The 20,634-nt window shown below is 46.8% G+C and overlaps 2 protein-coding genes across 2 annotated transcripts in view; one reads left to right on the top strand and one right to left on the bottom strand.

The window, feature by feature from the left end:
* Window positions 1-20,634, top strand: part of Mtor (mechanistic target of rapamycin kinase) — a 115,111-nt gene that overhangs the window by 32,706 nt on the left and 61,771 nt on the right. The window contains exons 26-28 of the mRNA XM_048350228.1: window positions 4,965-5,107; window positions 8,085-8,247; window positions 8,351-8,496. Coding sequence (XP_048206185.1) covers window positions 4,965-5,107; window positions 8,085-8,247; window positions 8,351-8,496 — 452 coding nt within the window. The remainder of the gene's footprint in view (window positions 1-4,964; window positions 5,108-8,084; window positions 8,248-8,350; window positions 8,497-20,634) is intronic.
* Window positions 12,357-19,224, bottom strand: Angptl7 (angiopoietin like 7). Its single transcript, XM_048350229.1, has 5 exons — window positions 18,131-19,224; window positions 15,199-15,299; window positions 14,518-14,712; window positions 13,692-13,890; window positions 12,357-13,489 (listed from the first exon to the last, which is right to left on the bottom strand). Exons 1-5 carry the CDS (start codon window positions 18,498-18,500, stop codon window positions 13,320-13,322), a joined length of 1,035 nt encoding a protein of 344 aa, XP_048206186.1. The 5' UTR covers window positions 18,501-19,224; the 3' UTR covers window positions 12,357-13,319.

Below are 20,634 nucleotides of genomic sequence, written 5' to 3'. Positions count from 1 at the left end.
AAATAGCGAGCTCCTGAGCCAGCTCTGGTGCTGGCAGGACCTTTAGAGTTGCTTTTCCAACTTTCTCTCATTGGGCTCACCAGTTAACTGGGGCTTTTAAAATGCTTATTCTGGTGTAGGCAATCTGAGGGCAGAGCTGGTACTCTGTTCCAAGGAGATCCCAGGTGTTGCTGACCTCACTTTGAGTAACCAGGTTTGGGATATTTGCATTTAAGTACTGAGCCATCTCTGGTGACCAAAGCCTGCTGTACGCCATGAACCAGCCACCTAAAAATAGGCAGTTTGAGAGCTCCTTCAGTCAATTTAGAATAATCAGCTACTTCACCAACTTTTAAGTAATGTACCGGGTGGCTTGTTTTCCACATTTTGTATTAATCAGCGCCACTGGAGACTCCTAAGCAGCTCCCGGTTTGGATTTCAACTTGGTGTTTTTCTCCATTACGAGCAGCTGACTCACAGCAGCTGCTCTTCGTGTGATGCCACAACAAGAAGTCAAGACAAAGCCGGCCTGCCAGTGCCAGTGGCTCCCACCTAGCACCTCGAGGAGTTAAGATGTGGAGGCTTGCGATCTGGAGGCCTTCTGGACAGAGAAGTCCACGAGACTTTATCTCTAGTTTTCTTTTTTCTTTTTGCCAGTCCTGCGGCTTGAACTCAGGGCCTGAGCACTGTCCCTGGCTTCTTTTTTGCTCAAGGCTAGCACTCTACCACTTGAGCCACATCACCACTTCTGGCTTTTTCTATATATGTGGTGCTGAGGAATCAAACCTAGGGATTCATGCATGTGAGGCAAGCACTCTGGCCACTAGGCCACATTCCCAGCCTGAGACTATCTCTAGTTAACCAGCAAAAATCAGAAGTGGAGGCATGGCTCAAGTAGTAGGGAACCTGCTGAACAAGCAAGCTAAGCAGGTAAGAGGCTCTGGGTTCAAACTTTGATACTGGCCCAAGAAAAAAGGAGTGGGGCAGGTCTCTGTCCTAGCTGACTCATTCTCTTCTTTTTGCCAAGCCTCTGAAGGTTTGTATGTAGTCCCTGGAGGAGGGGCATGCTCGTACATACTCATACCCAGGTTCAGAACACTGGCGGTTTCTTGGTGACTCTGTGCCCACAGATAGTGGCAGGTGATCCTGCTTTAGGCTTAATAATGTAAGCCAGGCATGGTGGCTCATGCCTGTAATCCAAGCTCCTTGGGAGTTAGAACTAGACAGGAGAATTATAAGTTCAAAGCCAATCTAGGCAAAGTTAGTTAGCCTCTATCTTCAAAAAGAGAAAAAAAGACTGGGATGTGCTGAAATAGTAAAGCACTTGCCTAGCAAGCTCAAGGCACTGGGTTCAATCACCAGTATCATATAAAAATAAAAATAAATCGGGCTGGGAATGTGGCTTAGTGGTAGAGTGCTTGCCTAGCATGCATGAAGCCCTGGGTTTGATTCCTCAGCACCACATAAACAGAAAAAGTCAGAAATGGTGCTGTGGCTCAAGTGGTAGAGTGCTAGCCTTGAGCAAAAAGAAGCCAGACACAGTGCCCAGGCCCTGAGTTCAAGCCCCAGGACTGGCAAAAAAGAAAAGAAAAAAAATCATGCTGATTTGAGGTGAAAGTGTAAAATGCCCCTGGGTCAGGAGGAATGAGGCTTGAGGGGAAAAACAAGGACCTCAGCCCCATGGCATTCCCGTGGAGTTCCTGAGGCCCCTGCCAAAGCCTCGCCTTGAGAGGCCAGAGCACATGTGCACCCAGGGGTCTCCAGCCCGCCAGGGTCAGGATGTCCTTCCAGGCAGCTGTTGGCCCTGCTTTAGAGATTTGTTCTATGTTAGGAACTCCTCCCAGTAGCCTAACTTGCTCCCAAGAAGCTTTATTTTCTACCAGTGACTGGGAAAATAGGTTTAAACCTGCCAGTCAAGCAACACAGAGAATCTCTGGTTTGTCTTACCTGCAAGAACAGATCAAGTTCAAAAACCCTAAGCAAAATCCTCCATGGCTGACTCCTGGGCCATTTCATTGAAAAGCAAATTGTCTTTCCACATAACCATGTAATGTCAGTTAGAGATTGAGTATGTTTATCAACCCTTCTTTTTTTAAAGACTGCCTTACTCTTTTCCCTTTTTTGGGTGGTTCTGGTGTTTGAACTTAGGGCTTCCTGCTTGTTAGGTAAGGGATTGAGCCATGCTCACAACCCTTTTTGCTTTAGTTATGTTTTATTTTTTTATTTTTTTTGCCAGTCCTGGGCCTTGGACTCAGGGCCTGAGCACTGTCCCTGGCTTCTTTTTGCTCAAGGCTAGCACTCTGCCACTTGAGCCACAGCACCCCTTCTGGCTGTTTTCTATATATGTGGTGCTGGGGAATCGAACCCAGGGCTTCATGTATACAAGGCAAGCACTCTTGCCACTAGGCCATATCCCCAGCCCTTTAGTTGTGTTTTGCATAGGATCTTACATTTTATGCCTGGGCCCAACCTGGACCACTGTTCTCCTATTTGCACTTCCCCCCTAACTGGAATGGCAGGTATACCTCCCCCATGCCTAGTTTATTAAGTTGAGGATCTTGAAAACGTTTGCCTAGACTGGCCCCAAACCACGATCCTACCAATCTCTACTTTCTATTTAGCTAGGATTACAAGTATGAACTACCATACCCATCTAGAAGTTTCTAACGTTATTTTGAACTCTTTGCGGTGTTGGGGATGGTCCTTGTGCATGCTAGGCTACTGTTCTATCACTGAGCTATATCCTCAGATCCTGTAGTCTCTAATCTTTGGGGGAGGCAGAGAATGGAATCTCACTATGATATCTGAGCCTAGTCTTAAACTCCTCTCAAGTAACTAGGATTACGGGCATAAACCATTGTCCCTAGTTTAATATTGAAACATGGTCTCACTGTGGCCTAGGCTGGCCTTAAACTCAGTCCTCCTGCCTCAGCCTTCTGAGTGCTGGGATGACAAGCATGCATCACTACATTTTAAGAACTCGTAGAGTGTTTCCACTGCTCTCTGTACATGTGGACTTTGAGGCACTGGAACATTACCCAGTTTTTCAGGTAGTAATGTTAGAACCAGGATTTGATGTCAGTACAAATCTAGAGCTCACTCTTATTACTATGCTGAATTACCTTCTCCTTACCTCAGGGAGAAATAGTTCTTTGTTTACATCTAACTTTTAAAGTGATAGCCAATGCCGTTATGTACAGATCCGTTGTGTGAGTAAGGAGCCAGAAGCTGTGCGCAGGAAATGGCTCTGTGTTCCCATTTCACCCATCAGAACCAGGTCTGGAAGTCAGTCTGTTGTACTTAGTCTCACTCTTCCTTCTCTTCACTCCTTAAAAATTCTTATCAGCAAGCTAGGTACTCTGGCTCATGCCTGTAATCTCAGCTACTCAGGAGGCTGAGATCTGAGATCATGGTTTGAAGATTTTACTTTCAATTAACCAAGCCAGAAGCTGGACAGGAGGTCTGTGGCTCGTTCAAGTGGTAGAGCTTCAGGAAGGTGTGAGCAAGGACAAGCAGAGTGCAAGGCCTGGAGTTGTGCTGGGGAAAACAATTATGGTGGCCATTTTTTAGTCTGTCTCTTACAATACCTCTGCTTTGGTTCTGGTGTGTAATCACAGTCTGTGCAATTTCCCTTGCTGATCGATCATCAGAACAGCAAGTCTCTGGTTTATCCCTGGAAGGTGATCCTGCACTGAGGGATAGGCGGGGTCGCACACAGGCACACAGGGGTCCTTTCACTCCCTGATCACTTTAATACTCCAGGTTTGAGAACTTCCATAACTTAATGATTTCCTCAATTTAAGGGGATTAACATGCCTGGTCTAGGATCTTGGGGTTGGAGGCGTAGCTCAGTTGGCAGAGTGAAAGTGTCAGGTGCCAAGTTCAGGTACTGGTCTCAGAAATAAAAAGAAAAGAAAAGGATCTAGTAGTTATGGCTAAGCAAGTTCAAGGAAATATCACTTTGATGATAGCAGCAGCTTTCTGTCCATCTGTTTAGACTAACTCATTGTTCTTAGAATGCAGAAGTCTGAGGCTCTGAATGATAGGGCCAGGATCCCAGCCAAGTGTTTCTAATTTCAGAGAAATAGGTGCTCACACACAGCACTCGCACGGTGCCAAGCACTGTTCTAAGTCCATTACACTGATTAACAAATCCTTAACACAAGTGAAGCTATCATCCTCATTTTTCAGGTAAACAGACTGAGGCACAGAGAGCCAGTAAGTTACATAACGAATTTGAATTTGAGCCATTGCCCTCCATAGTGTGACTTTGGCCACTATACTAGAAGCTGGTCCTTTCCAGAACACAGTCTTCCCATCTACCAGCCTGCGCTGCCCAGAAGTACTTTGCAGTGCTGGAGATGGAACCCAAACAGGTGTGTGTGCTCTACCCTTGAGCCAAACTCCCAGCCCCACAGTGGCACGCTTGATTCCTGTAGAATTCATAGGAACGTTGGAGAGGATAAGTTAGAGAGTAGGGATAAAATCTGTTAAACTCAGAGGTGTGGCTGTGCGCTCACATTTCACCTAGCTGTAGCACGACCCATGAATGTATGAAACTCTCTCCCTTCTTCCTGTGCAGGACTCTGCTCTCAGGGCATCCTGGATTTTAGCCTCAGGCAGGGTACTGCATTCCTGTGGTGCCTTGCAGGAGACCGTTAGGCTTTGCTGAATGTCCTCTAAGTGTGACAGGCCCCATCCATTCTGGTTCTGCAGTGCTCTGCTCTGTGGATGGTTAAAGTCCAGCCAAGTGAGCTGGGAGATAGGCCTTTTCTAATTGGTGGTATGTTCCAACAGTTGCATCCTTTGCTTTATACCCTTTTCTTTTATTTGTTCTTTTGTATTTGTGTCTTGGAGGCTTTTTATCATGAGAATTTAGATGGTTTTATAAATCCAAGTAGAATAATTATCAGAGAGATGGTGGTCTTTACAATACACCACCTCTTAGAGCTGGTGGTTTTCTCTTGTCTCTTGTGGGATTGCAGGCCTGGGGAGCTGCCAGGAGGGTCTCCAAAGATGACTGGCTGGAATGGCTGAGACGGCTGAGCCTGGAGTTGCTGAAGGACTCCTCATCGCCCTCCCTGCGTTCCTGCTGGGCCTTGGCACAGGCCTACAACCCAATGGCCAGGTATGGTGGGTCCGGGCTCCCTTCCGCCCAACTTTCTCTCCCTGGTGTCAAAAGATTTTTCTGTGATGGACACTTATTGTTTATAATGAGGTATAACATGGTGATGTAATTAACAAGCAACTTTTTCTAGTAGCAAGAAGCAAAAGGCAGGAATTTCATGTCACTTTTATCAGCACCATTGTCTTACTGTGTGTATTTAGCCAGTGTAGTAACAGTTCCTAGGGCTTTCCTGTTTCCACAGTGTGAGGTGCTCAGCTGTCACACTGTACCCTCGGCCCCAGGCACCTCTGAGCCTAGTGGTTTCCCACAGGTTGTAATCAATAAACAGCATTTCTTCACATAGTTGCAAATACATTAACTGGGGATTCCATGTGGACTCTGACTTAGATCAGGAACAGTTATTTCTTAATTTGCACACGACGTCTTTTCTAGTCTTTGTGCTATCTTTTGAATTTCCCATTGTGCTTTTTCCATCAGATGCCAACATTTTTTGTACATACACACATATATATATGCATATACATATATGTATATATATAAATGTTATATACAGATTATATACACACAGAGCGCTCTATCTTATCCTTTTTTTAAAAACTATTTAGGAATGGTTTTATTCATATCAGATTATCTTTATACATATCTGATTGCCTTTGACATTACAGTAATATCCAATAACTTGTAGCAATGACTAGATATTAGCAAGATCTTGAATGCTACCAAAGGAATGATGTTACTCGGTTATGTTTTTGAAAGTCTTTTAATTCTCACAGCAACTCTGTGAAATAGCAAGACAAGCAGAAAGGTCCCATTTTCCTTTCCTTTTCTTTTTTTCTTTCTCCTCTCCCTTACCCCATTTTAGAGCTTGAACTCAGGGCCTGGGCATGGTTCCTTAGCTTGTTTTCATGTGGCTGGCATTCTACTACTTGAGCCACAGCTCCATTTGTGGCTTTTTGGTAGCTAATTGAAGATTGTGGATATATGTATGTGTTTATATACATACATACATATATATATATGAATTCTTTGTATCTATCAGAATCTAACTTATTCTTCTAACAGAAAGTGTATATAGGGCACCAATTGCTAAACCCATCCATTACAGGTTTATCAGAGTTTCCAAGTCCTCTTCCCTAACATTTACCAAAAAAAAAAAAAAAAAAAAAAATTGGAGAATAGAATTGTAGTTAAATGCCTAGGATCGCAAATTGTCCATCCATGTGATACTGGGATAATTTCAAGTTGTTATAGTGATCTTAGAAATGGCACCTCTTAGCCGGCCCCAGTGGCTCACTACTGTAATCCTAGCTACTCAGGGGGCTGAGATCTGAGGATTGTGGTTTGAAGCTAGCCTGGGCAGGAAAGTCCATGAGACTCTTACCTTGAATGAACTACTCAAAAAAGGCCAGAAGTAGTGCTGTGGCTCAAGTGGTAGGGTGCTAGCTTTGAGTAGAAGAAACTCAGGAACAGTGCCCAGGACCTGATTTCAAGCCCTAGCACTGGCAGGAAAGAAAAAAAAAAAAGAAGAAAATAAAAGAAATGGCACCTCTTATTCCAGATGTTTGTAAGGATCCAGCTATTAGAGGATCTTTTAAGACTTCTGGTTGTGATTCTCTTGGCTAATGTTCCTAGTTTCTTTGTTTTTATTATGTTTGTTTGTTTTTGTTTTTGGCCCATTTGGGGCTTGGATTTGGGCCCTTGCACTCTTGCTCAGCTTTTTTGTTCTTGGCTGGCATTCTACCACTTGAGCCACACCTCCAATCTAACATTTTACTGGTTAATTGGAGGTGGAGTTGCTTAGACTTTTTGCTTGGACTGGATTTTAACTGTGATCTTCAAGGTCTCAGTTTCCTGAGTATTTAGCATTATAGGCGTGAGCCACTGGCTCCTGGCTTGCTTCTAGTTTCTTGGGTTCTGTGGTCTGTTCTTTCTCTCTCTCTCTTTCCTTCTTTTTTTTTCTTTCTTTCTCTCTTTTTGAACTAAGGGTTCTGGTTTTAGGGTTTTTTTTTTTTGTTTGTTGTTGTTGTTTTGTTGCCAGTCCTGGGGCTTGAACTCAGGGCCTGAGCACTGTCCCTGGCTTCTTTTTGCTCAAGGCTAGCACTCTACCACTTGAGCCACAGCCCCACTTCCGGCTTTTTCTATATATGTGGTGCTGAGGAATCAAACCCAGGGCTTCATGTATACAAGGTGAGCACTTTACTACTAGATCATATTCCCAGCCCGCTAAGAGTTCTGGTTTTAAGCAACAGCAGATGCTACCTTTGCCATTTCTGATCTTAGAAATTAAGACATTGCCTAAGAAACATCCCCAGAATGATTTGAAGGTTATTACCTTTTAACTCTTTTAAGACTGTCTTCTGTATTAGAAGTGCCCTTATTGTCATCTCCTCCAGTGAAGAGGAGTGATGTAGAAGCTGCCAAGTAATGTGGCTGTGGAAACAAGCTGCTTTGTATGTTCTTCCCCTCTCACCTTTCAGTCCTCTGGAGGGCGCGGTGTCTACACCTGCACCATACCATATGGTAGTCATTAGCCATGTGTAGTTATTATAACTTAACGCTTAAAGTTACCTTTAAGTAGTATAAAGGGATTTCAGTTCCCCTTACCCATGTATGATATATGCATTGTATCTATGTGAAAACAGAACCAGGTAAACGGAGGGGATGGGTGGTATTGGGAGAGATGGGGAAGAGCAATGAAAGAATACCATGGATGAAGATACACTATACTCATAATGTCATTAAATTTAAATAACTAAAACTCTGAACTCACTTCTTCAGGGATACTTTGCCCACAGTTCAAGTGCTTACTGACCAGTGACTATCATATTGTTCAGAGAAGATTTAGATAGTTTCCAGCAAGGTCTATTGGACAGTACAAGTCTATATAACTGAAGTCACACTAACCAGAAGCAAATTGACTGGCTTGGTGAAACCAGAACCATGGCAAGAGCTGCATCTCTTTCCCTCCCCCCTTCAGGGATCTCTTCAATGCTGCATTTGTGTCCTGCTGGTCTGAACTGAATGAAGACCAGCAAGATGAGCTCATCAGAAGTATTGAGCTGGCCCTTACCTCTCAAGACATTGCTGAAGTCACGCAAACTCTCCTAAACTTGGCTGAATTCATGGAACACAGTGACAAGGTGAGACTTTTCTCTGTTGTCCACATGACATAGCACTCACTGGTGGGAGGGGAGACACCCCGTCTGCCATTTTCCTATGCTATGGGGTTTTGTTCTCCTTTAGGGACCCCTGCCACTGAGAGATGACAATGGCATTGTTCTGCTGGGCGAGAGAGCTGCCAAGTGCCGCGCCTATGCCAAAGCACTGCACTACAAAGAACTGGAGTTCCAGAAAGGTCCCACCCCCGCCATCCTTGAGTCCCTCATCAGGTAGGCCATCAGCACTCTTCATCTGCTATAGCACCGCTCTGTCTCCCACTGCCTAGGGCTACTACACTAGAGTCACTTGGAGATTGTGTCACCCGGTCTGGCCAGCACATTTAAGTAACATGTGTTCGCAGATGGCTCTTCCCAGTCATCTTGCCATGATTGTCATGTCTGCTGACCCTCCCCACCCAAGCAATTGTTTTCCATCTTCTGCTGCTTTCTTGTCCCAGAGAAAGTGGTCCAGAGGCAATTCTGTGACCCCACCAGCCTAGAAACAGAGGTTTGGCATCTGGGTTAGATAGCATTCTCTAGGCAGGCATGGGGTGCACTGGCTCCTGGCCCTCAGTGGACACCCAAAACAGGGTGCAGTGTTAGTGGCTGAATCTACTGGGGCTTGGGGTCTTCCCTTTCTGACGTTCTATGAATACAAAAGTCAGAACAAAGTGTGAGATCTGATGGTATCTTTCCTTTGATTTTGGCTGTGCTTTCTCTTCTCCTAAGATGTTTTAGTCTCCTGGGCATGGACAAAAGAGGTTGTCTAATAAATTTTGTGCTGTTACGCTATTACAAGCAGCCAGAAACTTAGGCTTTGACTCCCAGAGAACTGCTTACACCCATTAAGATGACCAGATAATATTAACTCTGGAATCTAATTGTCATCCTGGAATGCTAACACTGGGTCGTCCTTTCATTGCAGATAGTTAAGGAAAATTCAGTGCCTGAGAAGTTTCTCTACTGGCTAATAGAGCCTGCTGAGCTTGAGGCCTCCTTCATTTCACTAGATTGTTAAACTGTTAATAGCTAGCTATTAGACTAGCTAACTCTGCCTTTGAGCAGATGCTGAAAAGCATTCCTTTACATGCCTCCTCACGTGACCCAAAAAGTAGACATGGGATTCTATTTCTGCCCAAACTTGGAGCATCTTGATTTGTGCAGTGCCACCTAGGGGCAGTTGTAAACATGAGACCCATGAGGAATGCTTCTGTGTCAAGTTAGCCTAGTGAGTGTGAACGCCTTCCCTTCCTCTCTGCCTGCCTGCCTGCCTGCAACCTTAGGTTACACAATCTCATGTAATAACTAAGAGAAAACACTGAGTACCTTAACACCGGTGACAGTAACAAGTTTCAGCCATTAATGTCCTTGCTGACTTTTCTGTTTGAGATCTGTGTGTGGCCTTGTTATCCACCCTCTCTAAGACAATCGTAGAGGCAATCTTTAGTACTGTCAGAGCCCTGGAAGTGTTCAAGGAGGTTGTTTCGCTTTTTAAGCCAATGCAATTGAAAATAAGTTCTCAGAATTCCCTGCAAATTGGTCTTGGCTATTTTATTTTTAATCTTTGTTCCGAGAAAGGGCCATGTCCCTGTGCTCCTCAGGCCTGTCAGCCTGCTCCCTTAGCCTCACGGTTTCTCCTCCTTTAGATGTTCTCCTGGGACTCCGCCCTTTAGATGTTCTCCTGGGACTCCGCGGTACCTTTGATGTTTCTCTTGGCAGTGTTCACTCTGATGCCACAATACTGCCTTTCCTAAGCACCATTGTGGTGGGACGCTGTCATCTTTACTGAGGAACATTCTAGAAATAACCAGAGGCAAAGCTATGTGGAGAAACTGCTCACATACAGCCCTAGTCCTGTGGGGGAGGGAGGCCTAGAGACAGACTCTTCCCAGGGGTGTCATCACTGCTGCATGTGTGTGGCCCATAGCTGCCCTTTTCTTGTGCTTGGTCTTGGGCTTGTGGCTCTAAAGTTGCAGATTGGGTTCTTTTCCTCACAGTGGCTACTGGAGACTTCATAGTGAAATTCTTGCTCTCCCCACCCTCCCTGGCCCCCTAGTAAACTACACACATTGTAACTGTTTTGACTATGAGCAAGTTGCTCCTTGCCAAATTGAGTTACTTTTTCTACTTCCCTTTAGCAATATGTCTCCTTGTTTGTTTGGAGACAGGGGCCTTGGCTTACATCTGTTTCTCCCAGTTGCTTTTTTTTAAAAAACAAAACTTTTATTCTGTTGATAGTGTTGTTCTTCTGGTGCTTAGTTCAGCTACCTGTCTGTGTACTGGTTGGCTTTTTCACCTATCTATTCCAGGATAGATTAAGTATCATTTGTTACATACCAAATCAGGCTAACATATAGCATAAAGGGCGCCCATAACCTCAAAGCTCCCATCTGTTAGTAAATAGTTGCTTCTTTGGGGGAAGAGTGAATGCAAGGGTGCTAGATTCCTAGCTGTGGGGCTCTTGCTTAGCTAGGATGCTGCCTGCCTTTCTTCTTCTACCTCGGAGGTTAGAGTATGGTCCTAGCTGGATGCCTTCACTGCCCAGCCTTGGCACGAACCCCCTTTCTAATAAAAATATTCCTGACTGAGAAATCTTCAAAAGGAAAAACAGAAATGGCCCAGAGGTCACCAGATGGCTGATTCCATCAGGCTGCTTAGTGTCTTCTGCAAAGCCTTGTTCCTTGGTTTCCCTGCTGCTCGCATTTCACGGAGGACCTGAGCAGAACAAAATGGTCCTGGCTTTCAGGAGTGACACTGAGCTCTGTTCTTGGTTCCATTTGGAGACTGCTAGGCCATCTCTCTAGTATGAATTGTTAACCTGCCCTAGAGCATCTTGGGAAATGCTATGGGAAACACACACACACACACACACACGCACACACACACACACGGGTGGGGGGGAGGCAGTACTCTGTACACCCTCTGCCTCTCTCTCTCTGAGAAATTTCTCCCAAAAAGTGAGGGAAACAACAGAAGCTGATTTAAATTAAAGGCTTTGAGAAAGAAAGAGGGGGAGAGAGAAAGAAGGAGAGAGGGAGGGAAAGAGAGAGAGCAAGAAAGAGCACAAACAATCTTTGGGGGTAAGAAGCATGGCTTGGGTGGTAGTGCCAGCCAATGAGCATCGGATACCAAGTTCTAGTCCTGGTAGTCATGGGCTATATAGGAAACAGCCGAAAAAAGTCATCAATTACTTCTCTTCACCCCCTCTAAGCCTTGTTCTCTCTGCCTGTGTCTGACAGCAGCCTGCTGCCAAGCTCTTAGATTCTTTTGCCTATGTGAAGAAGTTGCTTTTAAATATCCGTCGCACAGGATGCCTTACTGCAGTGTAGCTTCTTACTTCTTTGAAAAGCCCCATGATTCTTGGTTGTGGTTGTTGTGGGCAGTTCTGGCTTTGAACCGAAGCCTCCGCTTGCTAGCAGGTGCTCTACGCTTTCCACTGCTTTGCCAGCCCCTTTTTGCCTAGGTTGTTTCCAAGGCAGGCTCCTGCTCTACGCTGGGCCGGCCTAGGTAGGGATCCCGCTCTTCCGGCTTCAGATGGCAGGGTCTGCCTCCATGCCCAGCTCTTGGTGGAGAAGACTTATGAACTTTTGCACCTGGATTGGCCTCAAAGTTTGCTTCCTCAATCTCTACCTTCTATGTCTATCTTCCAAAGTGGAGTACATTCTGAACAGTCAACTACAGGTACGACAGAAAATGCTCAGCGTTGTGCTGCCCTGTTCAGGGGGAACCGTTCTCTTTGGAAAGGAGAAGGACTTCCTGCAAGCCAAAATGGCTTGACACCCTTGGTGGATCCAGATAGTTTCCTCTCTGTACGAAGCACAAAGTAGGGGTGTTTGTTTGCAATGCATTTTGAAGGCAAGTGGTCAGTGGCTCCCATGGGGGTTGTCAGTAGCCCAGGACCCCACCCCACCCGTGTGGTGACCTTTTACCCCTTGCCTTTTCCTTTGTGGCTTCATCCTTTTCCTCTGGTGTCCCCAAATTCTAAAGCTTAACTCAGAGACCCCTTCTCACTATTTATGCTCTAGGTTTTAGTTTCTAACTTTCGATCATGCTCTAAGTAGTAAAGGTTAAAAAAAAAACCATAGAAAACACTCATTTTTTAAAAGTGTTTATTGTAGAACGAAATGACACTTGACATGTTTAAAACACCAACTATAGTATTTTATTTTTACAAAGCCAGATGCTTCTGTGCAGCACAGATTGTTAACCATAGCGCCATCTACCTTCATTTTTCAGCCATTTCTTACAGACAAAAAGGGAGCTCTTTGAGTCCATAAAAAGAGACATATCTGTGTTGACTGGGAATGTTTCAAATCGGTTTTGTGCAAACACAGAGGGGCTGTGCCTACCTCCCGCCTGGCCAGACCCAAGTGGTGCCTTTCATTGCCCGTCTCTGACCCAGGTGAGCAGGGAGGGCCCAAGATTCTGACTGCTAGGCCCAGGGCCCCAGAGCCTCCTCCAAGCAAGTCCAGCCTAGAGTAGCTCATCACCTGCCCAATGCGGTTTGAGTGTTTTAAAAATATATAAACCAAAGAAAATGTCAGTGGGTTTAAAAATAAATATTGCCCTCCTCTACCTCCAACTTTCGTTCCTTTCTGTAATACTCAAGGCCTCTCTTTTGGCAAGTAAATCATAGTTCTTGTTTTCTTCTTATGCAACCTAAGCCTTAGAGAAAATGGGCAAAGTGTCCTCACCCTTTTATTTCCCCACAGATAAATCATGTGCAAAAGAGGAGCTGCCACTCTGTCTGTACAGAGATCAGGGGCAGAGGGAGCCCACTCAGCCCTGCACCCTGAGAATCCTAGGAGTCTGTGGCAGCACCCACTGCATTTAAATGCTTCACCCATTTACCATGGCAGCCTTGGTATTTACAATTTTATCATGTCCATGTGCTGACTTTGCAGAACACATACTAGTCCTGCCATGCTCCTCAGAGAATAACTTCCATCAGAGGTGGTGGGCCAGTCCTCATCCTTACCCGTCCTCTACCCTGCCCTCCCTAGCCCCTGCCTGTCTCACTTCTGCAGCCCTGCCTGCTCCCCAGAGGGCTCCTTTCAGGGCTTGAAGGCTTCTGGGCGGATCTTCATCTCCACCCGTTTGAGGGAATAGGTGGCCCCATGCCAGCCGTACCAGGTGATGCCGTCCAGGTGCTTCCTGTGCTCTCCTAGGCGGTAGTAGACCCCATTGAGATTGGAGTCCGTGCAGCAGTTGTACCAGTATCCACCTGGCAAGAGAAAGAATCGGGCTGTATCGCAGGACACCGTCTCTTGAGATTAGAAAAATAGACTGACCAAGCAGCAGGGAAGCAGATAGCCAGTAACAATGAAGTCCTCACAGCCAGAACACCAGCAGCACAGCTGAAAATTCTCTCCGTCCTCAAGTGGCTTACACCCACACCTGCTCTCCTCTCTCACCCCAAATCTTACCTTTGCGGAGCTGGGCACACTTGTCCAAGCAGTTGTCATTGTCCTTGTCCTTGGTGCTGAAGACCGTGTTGTTGTGGTAGAGGAGGGCGTCCTTGCCCACATTGCCACTGTAGTTCCCCAGGAAGAGGCGGTAGCTATTGAGCTCATTGCTCAGAGCGAAGTGGCTGTACTCTGCGTAGCGCATGTTGCCCTCCCAGTCCTGGTGGAGAGAGCAGAGCCTTCGAGAAGCAGCAGAGGGCCTCATCGCACCCTGCGCCTCTCCTCCACCTCCAGCCCTGTATGTAGCCAGATATCTTTTCATAGGTATGACTAGTAAGGTTTTGTGGCTTTTAACATCTAGTTAGCAAGAGACCTGAGTCAGAGTCACGGTATGGCCTGGAGTGGTCTTTCTGTGCTCCTCTCTGCCCCATCTAAATTGTATGTAGACCTGTTTCTTCTAAGTTGCACTAAGGGATGGATGTTGTAAGAGAACGGGAGGAGAAAGTGCGTGCCTTGAGGCCTTCTCGTGGGTTACCAACCAGCGTCAGCAGTGCTTCCTATCCCAAGCCCAACGGTGACCGTGGTGTTCAGCCCAGTCACCTCTTGGCTCTACCCTGTCTGCTCTGAGTCAGCCATATCCTGTGCCAACTGAAGCCCTGTTTTACTAGGAAATAGGGAAGAACAAAAAAAGAGAAAGGCCTCCTGGACTGCTGGGAAGCCATGCGGTGACTGCAGCTCTGTTGTGGGTGTGATAGGATGGGATGGTGTGCTATGGGGCCTCCAGAGTCGGGCATGGTTGTGTGTGGTGGACGTGGGCCCGTCCTGGGACCTCGGGCCTTCCACTCACCTCCATCTCCACACGGAGCCGTGTCGGCTGCCTGGTGAGCCGGTGGATGTGCTCATTCCCCAGCCAGAAGTCCCCCCGGATGCTGCCGAAGCCCTGCTTGTACTGCTTCCAGCCTTGGTAGAAGGAGACCAGGCCACTCTTGCGTCTCTGGATGATGGTCCAGCCCCCACCTGCAGTCTCCATATCACAGAACACCTAGGGCAGAGGAGGATGCTCTTGTTGGGGCCTCCCAGGCATGGGAGCTGGAAGGCATGTGCTTTACCATGGCTCCCACGTTGGGGAGCTGAGGCAGGGTTGGTGACATTGTCCCCAGCCAGCTCAGGAAGAGCTGTGCACATTGGGAATGAGGGGGATTTGGGTCTTTCCAATCTCCCCCTTCACTTCTCTCTCCCAGCTCCCCTGAGGAAGGGCTATTATTCAAGGGCATCCTGACCTTTGAACTAATGGTATGATGGCTATAGTTATCTAATCTGTTTTAGAAGATTTGGTGTTTAGTTGGTATGATTTGAAGGGACCAGACAGTTGCTTGGATTTGGGGGGCAGGGGACCTGCAAATTGAGTGCTTGCACGGCTCTCTAGTAATTGGCAAGGTTTTGCCTTGTGGCAAGCCTTGCTGTCTGCATGCCTTTGGGGGTAGAGGACTGGCCGTGGGACTTGGGCAGTGGGCTGTCGTAACCTCACCTCCAGCTCGGGGCTGCCCAGGAATTCGTCAGGAGGAAGCTTGTACACCCCAGAGATGCGGTAGTTCTTCTGGTACAGGGACGAACAGTCATAGATAGCATCTGCAGAGGAGCACACGTAGGGTGAGTGGAGGCTGGGGCTCTGGGTGGACCGGCGCGCCTGCTGCACCACAACTGTCTCCGTTTCTATCCCAGTATGCCACGGGTAATCCCCAAACAGTGTCCACGTGGAAAGGTGGACATCAGGAGACTGGGCTTCACTAGTGATGGGAGGCATCAGTGGGACAAAGAAATAAGTCACTTCAGGTTATGCCTGAGGTAAGTGATCCTGCTGTAGTTGTAAACACGATTCTAGAAATGGCACGGCATGTGAGGGCTACTTAATAGATGCCCCTGTGAGCAGCTTTGGACTGCTTGGACAGCCACCTCTATTAGGGAATGAGGCATGAGTATATCAGAGAGTCTGGTTTGTTTTTCTTAATTTGTTTTTTCTGCTGTTTTGCAGTACTGGAGTTTGAAAGAGGGACTCAGACTTGCTGGACAGGCACTCTACCACTTGAGCCATGTCCCTAGCCCATTAGCTTTTGTTGTTTCTTAGAGTAATGGCTACTGCCACCTGGGGTCCTAATTAAAGGAGATGGATTTTACAATTTTCTCTCTCCCCATTCCTAACAGTTTTAGATGCTTAAGTGAAAATCGGGGCCCTGAGGTGCCCTTTGAGGGCTCCCCAGAAAGTTTTGTCGAAACAAGGAAATGAGATTGTCCGGTTTGCTCGTCTGGGGTTGATTTAAATACTTCCTTGCTGCTCCTGGGGCTACTTCTCTATGCTGCTGGGTTTGGTCTTCGTGCTCCACATAGCAAAGTGGGTTTTGAAAGAAGCAGCGTGCTTGCCTCATGTACATGAAGCCCTAGGTTCGATTACGCCAGAAGTGGCACTGTGGCTCAAGTTGGCAGAGTGCTAGCTTTGAGCAAAAAGAAGCCAGGGACAGTGCTCAGGCCCTGAGTCCAAGGCCCAGGACTGGCAAAAAAAGAAAAGAAAAGAAAGAAAGGAAGGAAGAAAGGAAGGAAGGAAGAAGCAGCTTCTGGTAGGAGTTAGCAAGCAGGCTCTTGATAACAGGAAATGCTTTCTGCTCTCCATCACCAAGGACTTTTTCCTTAGTGGCCACTGGACAGGGGTCTTTGGAAAAGCACAGGTGTGGCAGATGGCAATGCTGCCATCATGGGAGTTGTCCGGAGTGCTCCAGCCGCCTTTCTTGGACCATCTGGAGGAGAAGTATACTCTCAAAAAGTCCCTACTTAACTTGGTCCAGGGCCTATGTATTTAGAATATAGAGGTGACCCACTCCCAGCTCACAGAGAAGAAAAAGAACTTGTCCTGTGCAAGAATAAGAGGCCTGATAGGTGGGCTGCATTTGCTCCTCGGAGACCCTGCCTTGGGATGAGGAAAGGGTCCCGTCTAAAGGAGCAGAAAGTGGCATGATCAGATTCCTCTGTCTAGCCTGGCCTTCATCTCACAGACAAGATCAAGACTCACCTGTCTCAAAAATGGCCGGAGAATACCTTTCTAATCCCACAGTGTCAGGAAGTGATTTGTACACATTAGTTTAGGTCATAGAATTTTCAGGCTTAATGTCATGTTAAAACTTTTTCATTGTTTACACCCAGGGCAACCAGAAACTTCCTCAATGAAAAGTAGTTATGGAGCTGGGAATGCATGAAGCCCTGGGTTCAATTCCTCAGCACCACATACACAGAAAAGGCCAGAAAGGCCTTGAGCAAAAAGAAGCCAGAGACAGTGCTCAGGCCCTGTGTTCGAGCCCCAGGACTGGCCAAAAAATAATAATAATTTACCAGTAGGATATGCTCCTTGCAACTAATATTTTCCGATAATTTTAGAAAACCAGACTTACCTCAAACAGTAAATTCATCTATGCCAGGCTAACAGCAACTGAAAGCTATTTTTCAAAAGAAAACATTAAGTAGACCTTATTTTGTGCCATTAAAAGAGGCCATATTTCATCATTGCATTTTCTTTTTACATTATTTCGGAGGATTTTATTTGAAACTAAGGAAAAAAGAATTGAAGACCAGGATTAGGGAATCCAAAGAGCCTGTCTGTTGCTGAGCACAAAGGACTTCTTCAAAAACTCTATGGACAGTGTCTCTATTTTATTTTTTTGTTATTTATTTATTTGTTTGTTTGTTTATTTATTTTGCCAGTCCTGGGTCTTGGTTGGACTCAGGGCCTGAGCACTGTCCCTGGCTTCTTTTTGCTCAAGGCTAGCACTCTGCTTCTTGAGCCTCAGCGCCACTTCTGGCCATTTTCTATATATGTGGTGCTGAGGAATCGAACCCTGGGCTTCATGTATACGAGGTAAGCACTCTTGCCACTAGGCCATATTCCCAGCGCAGTGTCTCTTATTTTAATTCACTGAGAGTAGATGGGTTTGCAGGAAGAGGAAATAAAATAACACAAATGCCCATTTCGAGGAACTCTTCCAGACGCCACTATTGAATGGCATTCCTGTAGTAGTGAATGGAATTCCTTCCTGCCTCTGGGATTGAGAGTGTCAGCTCTTGGCAAGAAAGTTGCATAGCTGTGTCTACCAAGATGAAGTTAACTGTGCTTCTAGCACTCGCTGTGTGACTTTGGGCAAACCTGGTCATCACTCAGTGCTTCCAGGTGGGAATTCATACCTTCTCACTTGCTGAGACACTGTACAGTTAAAGCAACCTGTGAACACACTGGCAAAGTTTACAGAACACTAGAACCAAAAGAGCTCCTCAGTAAGCCTTCACTGGGGGGAAAGTGCACACTGCCAGCGTGCTGCTGAGAGTTTGCCTACACCCGTCTGTGACTGAGGAGCCCGCCCCCCCACCCCCAGCAGCTTGGCTGAGAGGCAGGGCCTAGCGTGAAGACACGCCCTCCTTACCTGCGGAGGTCTGCGTGACCGTCTGCGCCGCCTGCAGCTGCATGATGTCAATCTGGTTGTTCATCTCGGAGTACTTGCTCTCGGCATCTGTGAGCCGGGACTCCATGCGCTTGCCGTTGCTCTCGAGCTCCATCACCTGCATGACCACGCTGACCCAGTCGCTCTCCTGCTTCTTGCTCAGGTCAGCCAGCAGGCTGCTGAGGTTGGCCACCTGCGCTCTGAGCTCCTTCATGTCCTCGCAGCAGGTGGCAGCTTTCAGCTGTGCAGGCGTCTTGCGCTTAGGGGGCTTCTGCAGCCACACCGGGTGACCGACAAAGGCCACGATGAAGACACAGAGCCAGGTCAGAGCTGAGAAGCGATTTTTCAGCATCTTTCAAGGCCCTGGTTGTGCCCACTGGAGGTCCTACAGAGCAAGAGCAAGCCCTCCGCTTTCTGCCCGCTTTCTGCCCCGATGGTCTCCCCCTTGGTGTGTTCTCTTGTTGCTCTTCCTTAGCGTTTCTGAAGGTAGGGCCTAGTGAGCCTCTTACTGCGTTTCTTCTGAGGCCTGAGCACTCCACCAAGTCAGCATCTTAAATATTGTTGGTGTGTGCACCTCCGCCCCACCGTGGCCCTCTGAGGGCCTGTGGCCCTGCCCACTGCATCTGGGAGGGTCAGGTGCTTGTTGGGTGAAGTCAGAGGGGAGGAAGGAGACAGGGCGAGTCCTTCGTTCCTTGCTTGCAGTGTCTGGGCTCAGAAGAGGACTTGTGTGTTTTCCAGTTTCGCCTCTTAGATTGTGCCCCTGCCAGCCACTGGCTCAGCTCTATCAGCAGGCAGGCTGGGTCAGGGGAATTTCCAAATTCCACTCAGAAGGTTATATAACCATGGGGTGAGGATGAGGTAGGCGAGAGAGAATTGGGAATAAGAGTCCACTCATCCAGGGAGGCCTGCTAATGTAATCCATGCTGTTTACATGAGGCTCTGGTGCATTTTGGCATCTACTGAATGTGCTTTTAACAAGGCTGGATGTCCCTTTCTCTGGCCTGATGGAACCTGAATCGAACTTAGAAAAGTTCTAGAAATAGGAGGCTAAAATAAGTATTTTAGGAAGCCAAAAAAAAAAATTCTGCCTTTCCCAAAAAGAGTGGGCTAGTATTTGCTTCTCACATGGGCTGTTTTGCAAGGAGGTGCCAGACGCCTACAACAGAGCTGCAAATGCACCTACACAGTGTGGGTCTGGGCTTGGCTCCCACACTGGGGTCTGTCTTTAGGCACAGAGAACAGGCCCTCCCTTGGCCTGTGGTTCAAAATGTGAAACATGTATTCAAGCATGGGGAATAACCCCCTCCCCAATCCTGTGAAATTCATACTAAGAGTCCCATTTCCCTTTTTCTACGTGGAGTGATGTATAATATTTTTGAAGCATAGAAATAGCTGTATATACAGTGAGTTCCTTACAAAATCAAGAAAATATTTTCTCTCCTGGCTATGAACTCTTTTTTTTTTTTTTTTTTTTTTGGCCAGTTGTGCCGCTTGAACTCTGGTCCTGGGCACTGTCCCTGAGCTTCTTTTGCTCAAGGCTAGCACTCTATCACTTGAGCCACAGCACCACTTCCAGCCTTTTCTGTTTATGTAGTGCAGAGGAATCGAACCCAAGGCTTCATGCGTGCTAGGCAGGTACTCTACCACTAAGCCACATTCCCAATCTAGTATCAGCTCTTATGTGACTTATAATTTGAAGTTAATTTCCCTCACTTTATAGATGACTTTGTATCTGAGAAATAGGATCATTGTCTTTTTTTTTTTTTTTTTTTGGCCAGTCCTGGGCCTTGAACTCAGGGCCTGAGCACTACCCCTGGCTTCTTTTTGCTCAAGGCTAGCACTCTGCCACTTGAGCCACAGTGCCACTTCTGGCCATTTTCTGTATATGTGGTGCTGGTGAATTGAACCCAGGGCTTCATGTATATGAGGCAAACACTCTTGCCACTGGGCGATATTCCCAGCCCCTCATTGTCATTTTTTATATGTTGTACTTGAAGGACACTGCTCATCTGCAGAGGTGCAAACATCCCTAAAACAAGTTTTTCACTATGTACAAAGATCCCTCTGCCCTTGAAACAGTAGCTCTGCCTTTGGAACATGTGCTTGCTGTTTTTCTGTTAGGGACCCATTGAGGCCATACTTGACTGTTAACTTCTCAGGGGTTCCTCCTTGTGCACACTTGATGCTGGCAGCTCTTCTTCCTGCCACTGTCCCCAGAGCCCTTTTCCATCAGAGTTTCCAACTCCTGAGGAAGTGATTTCTATTTAAACAGCTGGAGTTACCAATCCATTCCTCCCCCCAAGTCAGTAGAGAGCTGGACACTGGTGGCTCACGCCTGTAACCCTAGCTACTCCAGAGGCTGAGATCTAAAGATCGGGGTTTAAAGCCAGCCCAGGCAGGAAAGTGTATGAGACTCTTATCTCCATTTAACCACCAAAAAACAGAAGAGTTGCTGTGGCCCAACGTGGTAGAGCACCAGCCTTGAG

The sequence above is a fragment of the Perognathus longimembris genome, chromosome 7 (genome assembly GCF_023159225.1).
Source record: "Perognathus longimembris pacificus isolate PPM17 chromosome 7, ASM2315922v1, whole genome shotgun sequence".
Classification (NCBI taxonomy): Eukaryota; Metazoa; Chordata; class Mammalia; order Rodentia; family Heteromyidae; genus Perognathus; species Perognathus longimembris.
This window is presented reverse-complemented; position numbering and strand designations above follow the sequence as displayed.

Excerpts from the sequence above, each read along its gene's own strand:
- Angptl7 (XM_048350229.1), bottom strand. The coding sequence starts at position 18,500 with ATGCTGAAAAATCGCTTCTCAGCTCTGACCTGGCTCTGTGTCTTCATC. Across the intron at positions 14,713-15,198 it reads TGGGCAGCCCCGAGCTGGAG|GTGTTCTGTGATATGGAGAC; the intron begins GTGAGGTTACGA and ends CCTCTGCCCTAG. Across the intron at positions 13,891-14,517 it reads GGCTCCGTGTGGAGATGGAG|GACTGGGAGGGCAACATGCG; the intron begins GTGAGTGGAAGG and ends TCTCTCCACCAG.